Source organism: Meleagris gallopavo, chromosome 7, assembly GCF_000146605.3.
Source record: "Meleagris gallopavo isolate NT-WF06-2002-E0010 breed Aviagen turkey brand Nicholas breeding stock chromosome 7, Turkey_5.1, whole genome shotgun sequence".
Taxonomy (NCBI): Eukaryota; Metazoa; Chordata; class Aves; order Galliformes; family Phasianidae; genus Meleagris; species Meleagris gallopavo.
This window is the reverse complement of record NC_015017.2, coordinates 17,661,804-17,672,182: the sequence shown is the minus strand read 5'-3', so window position 1 is coordinate 17,672,182 and position 10,379 is coordinate 17,661,804. Positions and strand designations below refer to the sequence as shown.

Genomic DNA, 10,379 nt, shown 5'->3' with positions numbered 1-10,379 from the left:
GCAATGGGGCCACTCCACTCACCAGCAGGGTTCCCCTGCCTTGTGGGGGGGGCCACACGCTCTCTATTCCCATTCCTTCTCAGTGTCACCAAAGGCTGTGACTCCCAATGGGGGTGGCCCGTAGAAGCCTTACTGTAATATCCCACCCCTCACCTCTCCATGGCCTTTCATGAGCCCTGCCCCCCTTGCCGTGGTCTCCCAGCCTCGAGGGGATGAAGGGCTCTCAGGGAGGGGGAGGGATTTTTAAGGGAGGGAGAGCATATCTTTTAGAGTCAATCTATGGACAATGATATATTTTTAAGGGGGGAAAAGCAACGGTCTCCCAAATAATCAAGGGTGCCTTTTTACCGCTGTGCCAGGGGATGGGGGAATCTTTTGGGGGAGGGCTTTTTAACTCTCCGTTACTGTCCGTCCGACCCCTGCGGTGCTGCCCTTCTCCAAACGCTGGGGGCCAGGGTGAGGGCCCCCCCGGCTCTGCCTATGCCCCCCACCCTGCACCCTGCTCCTGCAGCAGGGTCCCACTCAGCACTTTATTGGCCACATCAGGCAGCACCCATGGGTGCGCCCCTGGGTGTGTGGGGGAAGGGGGGCTGGAGGTGGGGGCGGGGGGGCTGGGGACCAGTAAGTGCCTTGGTGTGATTAAAGCTGTCCAACCCTCCTGGAAATGGGCTGTGCTGAGCTGTGTGTGTGCACGTGGGTATGCAATCGTGGTCTGCGTGTGCGTGCAAGTGTGCATTGTGCACACCTCTCTGCTGTATGTAGGTGTGTGCAAGACCCTGCTTGGGTCTCACTGGGTCCCATACTCATTAAGGTGCCAGAGGCCCCAGCACTGGGGGGGACATAAGAGGAGGTTGGGTGCCCCCCCTTCCCCCTCCCCAGCACAGCCACCAATGCCCTCTTTGGCCCCACGCCTCTCCTCCTTAATGAAGTCTCTGTCCTCCCTGGTAGCTGCGCTAATTGCTGAGTTCGTTAGCGGCCCTGCGTGGGGCCCGAGGAAGGGGCTCACTGCTGCTGTCCCCTGTGCCACACCGACAGGTAGCAAACAGGGGCTGCACACCCAGGTAAGGGGGCACTGGTGTGGGACTGCACTCTGGGGTGGGAGGGTTTGGGGGACAGAAGGTGTTGGGGAGCCCATCTCCTTGGCCTCGGGTGTCTCTTGTTGGTGGCTGAGCCATCACCATCCCTTCGGTGATCCCTGGGGCTCCAAGGGCAACAGGGTGCTGCTGGTGGCACAGTGCTGGCTCAGCAGGGTGGGGGCAATCATGCTGTGACAGTGCTGTGATAAGCATGGGACAGGTGACGCCTTGGTGCCAGCATTCCACAGCCCCTCCTGCACCTCCAGGGCCACCCAAATGCTATCGGACAGAATTAGGGTGGAAAATGGCGGGGACGAAAGGGCTAAGGATAGCTCAGCCCCTGAACACCAATTGTTGCTGGAAGAGTTGTTTCAGAACAACTGCATTCTGACTATCCTGGAGAGTCCCCAGTCCCCATTGTGTCCTCTCTCTGGCCATGACCTGCTCCAACTGAGGGACCTCTGGCCGCATCCAACCCATGGGGACCCCCAGCACCAGGCTGGTGACTCCTTGGCACACAGCGAAGCCATGGAATGAAACAGAAAGTGGGCGGTTGCAGGCAGGATCCACCCCATGCTGGCAGCCCCATGCTCGAGTAGGGCAAATGGGACAATTGCCCCTTTCTATGGGGTTGGAGCCATTGCAGGTGGCTCCAACATGGCCCCATAGGTTTTGGCTGCTTTGGATCCCCCATGGTTGGAATTGGGAGCATCTCCGCAGCCTGCTCGGTCCCCGTCTCCCATGGGGATATGGCCATTGGGACCTGCCTTGTCCCCTCCCCATGTGTGGGTTGGGATCGTGGTGGCTCAGTGCCATGGGAAGTGGGTGCCACCCAGGTGTCATTACCCTGAGAGTAACGGGGCTCTGTGGGGGGACCTTGAGGGATGTGGGGACCTTGACTCAAGGTTCTTCCTGCCCTTATATGGTGAACATGGGCTGGGACAGCCGGGGACAAAGGTCTCTTCTCTGCTAGCACCCCAGCACTTCCCCTAGGTACGCGCACCTTGTGCTCAGCTCTGCGGGGAAGGTGAGGGGCTGGGGATGAGGGGACAGCACATCCCAGTGCCAGTGCTGTAGGTGGCGCTGGGATGGGGGGGGAGAAGAGACCTGCTGGGGTTCATGAGGGGCTCTGTCTGGGGTTTGGAGGTTTGGAGGTGGTGGGGGGCTTGGGAGGAGGACACGGCCCAGCAATGCCATGAGCACAGGGTATGAGGTATTGGGGTCGTGGAGGCTGCACGTGTGCTCATCCATGGATGCGCATACACACCCATGTAGGATCGTGATGCCCACGCCATGAGCAGGGAAAGGGAGAAGAGCCATTGAGCTGTCACCCAGGTGTGGCTCTGCAGGAGGAATGGCTCACACAGCCTGGCCCTGTGCCCAGGAAGCAGGGCAGGATATGGGGACATGTGGACAGCAGGACACCATGGTTATCTTGCTCCCATACACACCTGGCATAGCCCAGGACCCCCACTCACCACTGGGAGGGGTTGCACCCTGCTCACGTGTCCACAGCTCCTGTTTGCCCCCCATGGCTCCAGGGGGTTGACTGCCTGACTGGCTGCAGGACAGCAGATGGCTGCAGCCCAGCTCTTAATGAGGCTGCCTGCCATTAACCCTAACAAGGGTGCCGGCAACAGGTCCCCCTGCCTGCAGCCAACACCATGGTGGAGCTCAGCAAAAAGGTCACCGGGAAGCTGGACAAGACCACGCCGGGCATCCAGATATGGAGAATCGAGGTGGGTTCTGTGGATATGGGAGGCTTTGGGATTAGGACCACTGCAGGCTGCCCTGCTCATGTGTCCCTTCTTCCAACAGAACATGGAGATGGTGCCAGTGCCCACTAAAAGCTATGGCAACTTCTACGAGGGGGATTGCTATGTGCTGCTGTCGGTAGGGCGGCGTAGGGACTCGGGGTGTTGTGGGGTGCCCCAGACCTGGGGACACAGGGTGCACGGTTCCTACCGGGTTCCCCATCCTGCAGACACGTAAGACTGGGAGCAGCTTCAGCTACAACATCCACTACTGGCTGGGTAAGAACTCAAGCCAAGACGAGCAGGGGGCAGCCGCCATCTACACCACGCAGATGGACGACCATTTGGGCTCTGTGGCTGTGCAGCACCGTGAGGTCCAGGGCCATGAGAGTGAAACTTTCCGTGCATACTTCAAGCAGGGACTCATGTAAGTTGCCGACACGGGCGTCCCATTGCTTGCCATGGCCATGGCTATCCTTCCTGCCTTGCCAGAAGGGTCTCTGTGAGAGTGGCAATGGGAAGGTTCCCTCTGCATCAAGAAAAGGATAGATGTCACACTGTGAGTGACATGGTTTCGTGGTATAGAGGGGATGGGTTGGTGGTTGGATTGGATGATCTTAGAGGTCTTTCCAACCTTAATGATTTTATGACCCCATAGGAACATCTGTACTTTGGGGAGGTGGGATGTTGACCTGGATTCTGTCTCACTCTGTTAATTAATCATACCAGTAACGATAGCGGTCGCCATGCATATGGGCGGGAGAAGATCCTTGCTGGAGTGGGAAGGGTGGCCCGAGGCTTATGTCGTATCCATGTCCCCTCAGCTATAAGCAGGGTGGGGTGGCGTCAGGCATGAAGCACGTGGAGACCAACACCTACAACGTCCAGCGCCTGCTGCACGTAAAGGGCAAGAAGAATGTGGTGGCTGCAGAGGTGAGACAGGGGATGTGGTCACCCCACAAACCCCCAAGCAGAATGGGGAGGAATGCAGACCCTGGTGGGAGGGTTGCTGAGCAGGGAGGCTATGTGTGCCTGACCCACTCTGTCTTGCTGCAGGTGGAGATGAGCTGGAAAAGCTTCAACCTGGGTGATGTCTTCCTGCTGGACCTTGGCCAGCTCATCATCCAGTGGAATGGCCCTGAGAGCAATCGTGCCGAGAGGCTGAGGGTATGGGGGGATCCGGCTGCTCTGTGCCTCCAGCCCCCATGCTGGGACCTCGCCGTTCTGATCCTTTCCCTGGGTGCAGGCAATGACCCTGGCCAAGGACATTCGGGACCGAGAGCGTGCGGGACGTGCGAAGGTTGGTGTGGTGGAAGGTGAGGATGAGGAGGCCTCACCTGAGCTGATGCAGGCCCTGACACATGTGCTGGGGGAGAAGAAGAACATTAAGGCAGCCACACCCGATGACCAAGTGCACCAGGCACTCAACAGTGCCCTCAAGCTGTACCAGTGAGTTGCTGGGGATGGGCCGTATCTGTGGAGGCATCTCATAGAGGTGTGAGGTGTCAGGGTGATACCATGATGTTGGCAGCAGGGAGTCTCACAAGTCCTATCCCTATGGATGGCAAGGGAGAAGGGACAAAGCCACCACAGAGGGACAGGTCCATTGGTTGCCGTGGGAGGAGTGGGATCCCCCAGTGCCAATGGGGTTGGTACCTAACAGCTAGTACAGAGATGCTCGTGCAAATGTCATGGATGCTTTCTAACACAGAGGCATGTCCCCAGTAGAACTAACTGTCCCCATCCCATCCGAAATCCCCTTGTCCCTCACCAGCTCTTCCATGTTTGGGGTGGCAGTGGGGATGGAGGTGATGGCAATGGAAATGATGGAGATAGAGATGGAAGTGGAGGTAGGCCCCCCAGCCCCGCCACTCCCATGTAGAGTTGGGGAAGATGTTTTTCAGAACTGTTTCTACCTTTCTCTCCCCTCTCTGTGTCCACCAGTGTCTCTGATGCCAGTGGGAACCTGGTCATACAAGAGATAGCAATTCGCCCCTTGACTCAAGACATGCTCCAGCATGAGGTGAGATGCTCAAGAGCAGTGCCCATTTTCCTTGGCAGCTTTAACTCAAGTGCCCACCCAAGTGCCTTTTGAAAGATTGAAGCTGCAATGGGTTCTAATTTCTGCTGTCATCCCCCCTCCCAGGACTGCTACATCCTTGATCAAGCTGGTCTCAAGATCTTTGTGTGGAAGGGCAAGAATGCCAACAAGGAGGAGAAGCAGCAGGCAATGAGCAGAGCCCTGGTGAGTGCTTGGGGTGGTGGTTTGGGTTTGTTGTTCCCTAGGAGAGGCTGGGTACTCCATGTCCAGGTACTGGATCTGGCTCCCCTCAGGGCTTCATCAAAGCCAAGAATTACCCGGCCAGCACCAGTGTGGAGACAGAAAATGATGGGTCTGAGTCCGCTGTCTTCAGGCAACTCTTCCAAAAATGGACAGTTTCCAACCAAACCAGTGGGCTGGGCAAGACCCATACTGTGGGCAAAGTGGGTGAGTGCCACAGGGTGCTGGTCCCAGAGGACTGGGGGGATGCTGAAGGGGGTCCCCACGCCTGGCTCAGTCCTCACTCTTCCCCATAGCCAAGGTGGAGCAGGTGAAGTTTGATGCCACCACAATGCACATCAAACCTGAAGTGGCTGCCCAGCAGAAGATGGTGGATGATGGATCTGGGGAGGCAGAGGTAGGCTGCGGGAAAGAGGTGGAATGAATCCACGCCGCTGCTCTGGAAGAAGCCATGGGAGTGCAGGTGCTGTGGGGCTAGGAATGCAGTGTGACACCATCCCACCAGGTCTGGCGGGTGGAGAACCAGGAGCTGGTGCCTGTGGAGAAGCGGTGGTTGGGCCATTTCTACGGTGGGGACTGCTACCTGGTGCTCTACACCTACTACGTGGGGCCCAAGGTGAACCGCATCATCTACATCTGGCAGGTGAGTCCCTGTCCCCTACACAGGGCTCATCCTCAGCGGGACAGTGCAGGACAGGGCCACCCAGCCAGATGGCCCCATGCACAAATCCCCTGTGGGTCGTTCGCTGTCCCTCCACGGGCTCCCCATCCCGCCTACATTTCCCAAAGAGAAAATGTCCTGATGCAGGGCCGCCATGCCAGTACGGATGAGCTGGCCGCCTCGGCCTACCAAGCTGTCATCCTGGACCAGAAGTACAACAACGAGCCGGTGCAGGTGCGCGTCACCATGGGCAAGGAGCCGGCCCACCTGATGGCCATCTTCAAGGGCAAGTTGGTGGTATACGAGGTGAGCACGGGGCTGGTGGCAGGGTGGGCAAACTGGTGGCTGTGTGACCTCTTCCTATCCCTACTGTCCCCAGAATGGCTCCTCAAGGGCAGGCAACACGGAGCCGGCATCCTCCACTCGGCTCTTCCACGTGCACGGCACCAACGAGTACAACACCAAGGCCTTTGAAGTGCCCGTCCGAGCTGCTTCTCTCAACTCCAACGATGTCTTTGTGCTCAAGACACCTGGCTGCTGCTACCTCTGGTATGGGAAGGTGGGTATGGCCTCGACCAGCTCCTCCTCCTCGTCCTCCAGAGGTTGGAGTGGGCTCAGCACTGGAGCTGTGCCGCTCACACTGTAGGGCTGCAGCGGGGATGAGCGTGAGATGGGCAAGATGGTGGCCGACATTATCTCCAAGACTGAGAAACCAGTGGTCGCTGAAGGGCAGGAGCCACCCGAGTTCTGGGTAGCTCTGGGCGGCAAGACCAGTTATGCCAACAGCAAGAGGTACGAGCACTGTGTCCCCAGCCCCTCAATGGGTTCTCTTAGTGCCCCCAGTCCCTTGGCCAGTTCCCATCACAACCTTGTCTCTCCACCAGGCTACAGGAGGAGAATCCATCCGTGCCCCCCCGGCTCTTTGAATGCTCCAACAAGACAGGCAGGTTCTTGGCCACTGAGATTGTCGACTTCACCCAGGATGATCTGGATGAGAATGATGTTTACCTGCTGGACACTTGGGACCAGGTGTGCTGGGGACATAAGGATGTGTCCTGCTGGAGACAAGCTCATGTCCCCAGCAGGATGAAGGACCTGCAGCAACCAGAGGTGGTGGGATGGGAGCATGGAAACCCAATCCACATGGTTTTCACTGAGGATGGGCTCCCAGCACCCATCCTTCGGGACAGATTCTGTGTCCCCAGCCACGGGTGAGGTCCGAAAGGGCCATCCCCGTGCTGGACATGGTGGCCCCATTGCAGGTTTTCTTCTGGATTGGGAAAGGTGCCAGCGAATCGGAGAAGGAGACTGCAGCAGTGACAGCACAGGAGTACCTGCGGAGCCACCCTAGCAGCCGTGACCTCGACACCCCCATCATCGTGGTGAAGCAGGGCTACGAGCCCCCCACTTTCACCGGCTGGTTCATGGCATGGGATCCCCTCTGCTGGAGCGTGAGTAGGGGGTGGGGGCTGGAAATAGTGAGGAGACTTTTGGAGATGGGGACAAGCCTGGATGTGGCTCCAGCTGAGCACTTCTGTTCCTGCAGGACAAGAAATCCTATGATGAGCTGAAAGCTGAGCTGGGGGACAACGCCAGCATTGGGAACCTTGTGTCAGTGAGTGTCAGGGAGATTTGGGGCAAGAGGGGGGCTCTGGGTAACACATGGCACAGCAGCAGGGGAAGGGACTACTAGCACCTCTGGCAGGTGGCACAAGAAGCTGCAAGAACATTTTCACATGAAGGGACAAAGGTGTCAGTCCCCTAGAAGGCAGCTTGGTAGCCCTGTCCATGATGTGACCTTGTCCCTCCCCACCCAGGGGCTCACTTCCAAGAATGAGGTCTTCACAGCCACCACCACACTCATTCCTACCAAGTTGGAGACCTTCCCATTGGACGTGCTGGTGAACACTGCAGCTGAGGATCTGCCCCGGGGTGTGGATCCCAGCAGTAAGGAGGTGAGCTGGGGGTGCTTGGGGAGGTCATGGCTGGGGGAAGCCCTGTGGTTTGAGCTCAGGCTCCTCCTTCCTCCAGAATCACCTCTCTGATGAGGACTTCAAGGCTGTTTTTGGTATGACCCGCTCTGCCTTTGCCAACTTGCCCTTGTGGAAACAGCAGAACCTCAAGAAGGAGAAAGGACTCTTCTAGGAGGGGAGGCTCAGCCTACAATAAATAAATAAAATGGATTTGGAATGGGGCTTTGTGTGCTTCTCTGCCCACCCCAGCACCTGCAGCTCAGGACTAAAGGTCTCATACACAGCCCGAGGCACTCCCTCTGTTATCAGTGAGCTCATGCATAAAACTCAGTAAATACTTGGCAGTATCAAAGGTAAAAGTGACAAGCCATGGTACAGAAAGCACAGGGACAGCACCTGCTGTGACAGCAGGCATGGGGCAGGGCCCAGGGGGAGGTAATGGGGGAGCAGAGTCACAGTGGCAGCAACGTGGGGTTCAGCACATGCCCTACAAGGGTTTTAGAGTGCTGTCAGGTGGACTGGGACAGGCAGCAATAAGATTTCAAACCAAAAGAGGGCTAATAAAGGTTTTAATTTCACAAAAAAAAAAAAAAATCTATCTACACATTGTTTAAAAGGCAGGGGGAGGGGAACAAGAGCAAAATCTGTGAAGAATAAGAGAGGATCAGGTCTGCTAAAACACAGAGAAAAGTGCTGCTCCACATCAACAGTGTAAAGAACCAGAAGGCTGCAAGCAGGCAGACACCAACCCTGGGATGGGGTGGCTCTGCAGCAGGTCCTCAGCTGCACATCCCTCAGCACCCCAACAGCACCCAGCAGGGCTGGGGTCCCACACTCCTTTATCTCTCTTTGGCAGGCAGTTACAGGGATAGTTAGCTCCATGAAAAGAAAAAAGAACAGTTGAGTTCTTCCCAGTCTCCTCAGCTCCTCCATCACTGAAGCACACAATCCCCGCATGCCTGGTGCCAGGGTGAACTGCAGCAACGCTGACTGCTGCAGGCAGTGTGCTGGACACACACCCCAGTTACTGTGCTGCACAGGATGGGAGGGAAGGTGAGCAGGCATTTATCATCAGTGCTGAGCAGAAGTGGAAGGTGATGGCACAGCCACAAGCTTCAGAGCCCTGCTCCTCGTGAAGCTGCTCCAGTCAGTCCTTGCTCTGCACAGGCTCCGGTCCATCGACACGAGCATTCTCACATCTATCAGAGTCAGAGGAGCAAATCTGGATCAAATCATCACAGTCATACAACACAGGGAGAGAGGAAAGGCAAGATGGCAGTTCCTTGCATTTGTGTGCTGAATCACACTTTGACTACCCTCAGCTGATTCAGGAGCAGGTCAATGTTTAACCACCACTCTGCAGAGCTGAGGAAAAGCCAAAGAAGGGTTTGTAACATGTCAGATCTGTCACTGCTGCACAGAGTCGGTCCTGATCCATCCCCACTCAGCACCAAAGAGCCCTAATGCCCTGGCAGCAAAATGTCTGCACAAACAGCTGCTGTTGTGCTAAGGGCTGGGAGCATTTGCAGGGCTCTAAAGTCATTTCCTCTCTGGAGCAGCCCATGCCAGAGGCCTGCACACATTAGAGGACTGCCACTGAGCATCTCTACCCACCTACAAGCCAGGACAGGGAGAAGCTGACTGTTCTGCTGTACCAGTAAGGTCTGAGCACAGAGGGCTGCTCACCCCCCATCCCCCACCGCTCAGCAGCAGCAAGGAAGAGGCTCTGCAGCCCCTGCTGCCAGGGTGACATGCCACCAAGCCGCCATGTGCCAAAGAAAGCTTGAAGTAATTCACAGATGTTTGCAAATTCTTTCCGGCTACAATAATAAACAAGAACTTTGTTTTCATGGAACATGGACTGCTGGATTCAAGCATCAGCTTTCTCACCTCATTTCAAGCAGAAATCGGTTTTAAACAAAAGTTAGCGCATTGGGAATTTGGGCAATGTTTGCTTTTATTATAAATTAAACGGAGCACAGTGCCTTCAAAACCGTCCTGAGAAAGGAGAGCTGACTGCTGATCCTGCAGGAACACCATTAGTTATGTACAGCACTAGCGTAGGATGCAAATGGGGAAAACATCTTTCCCCCTGGATGGAGCAATTCATCGCTTCTCCAGGGGCCGGAGCGATGGGTTCAAAGGATACCTCGTGCCTCACCTCATCTTCCCATCACCCAGAATCCTACCAAAATCAGGACTGACAATAGAAAAGTATAATGCTTTGTAATAAATTAACATATACACTGCTTCGGCTGCATCTCACAAGCTTGTGGTTACAACCAAACATTCACTCCTCCCCTGGAAACCACAAAGATGTCACCCTGACCGTGCCCACCTAAGCAGGGACCAGGAGGTCACCGGGGCTTTTCACTCCCTTAAGAGCTGTCACTGCTGCCCCTCACTGCTGCACACGGAGGGGAGGAGAGGTCACTGTAGCAGCACCCCATAATAGGCCATTGGGACGAGCCCTGGTACAGAAGCGCCCACGAGAAGAGGTGCCTGCTGTCAGTTCTGCACAGATGGTTCTGCCTGCTTTGCTTCAGCTGATTTATTCCTGAGAAACTCTTAACAATAGTTTAAAAAACCCAGAAACTATCTTGACAGCAAAAAAAAGTGTATTTTCTGTGTGGT

At 56.1% G+C, this 10,379-nt stretch overlaps 1 protein-coding gene across 3 annotated transcripts; it reads left to right on the top strand.

Annotated features, from left to right (window-relative positions):
* The first annotated feature begins 2,025 nt into the window (after window positions 1-2,025).
* On the top strand, window positions 2,026-7,966 carry VIL1 (villin 1). Of its 3 annotated transcripts, none has more exons than XM_003207649.4 (20): window positions 2,026-2,103; window positions 2,717-2,815; window positions 2,895-2,969; window positions 3,061-3,257; window positions 3,655-3,763; window positions 3,887-3,997; window positions 4,077-4,279; window positions 4,775-4,853; window positions 4,977-5,075; window positions 5,165-5,318; window positions 5,408-5,508; window positions 5,617-5,754; window positions 5,920-6,078; window positions 6,152-6,331; window positions 6,419-6,564; window positions 6,657-6,801; window positions 7,035-7,223; window positions 7,319-7,387; window positions 7,590-7,727; window positions 7,804-7,966. In XM_003207649.4, the coding sequence occupies exons 2-20, from the start codon at window positions 2,741-2,743 to the stop codon at window positions 7,915-7,917; spliced, it is 2,481 nt and encodes an 826-aa protein (XP_003207697.1). In that variant the 5' UTR covers window positions 2,026-2,103; window positions 2,717-2,740; the 3' UTR covers window positions 7,918-7,966. The 3 variants fall into 3 exon arrangements, with proteins under 3 accessions (XP_003207697.1, XP_010711916.1, XP_010711917.1); XM_010713614.3 differs by having other exon boundaries at window positions 2,703-2,815; XM_010713615.3 differs by having other exon boundaries at window positions 2,051-2,069.
* The last annotated feature ends 2,413 nt before the right edge of the window (window positions 7,967-10,379 follow it).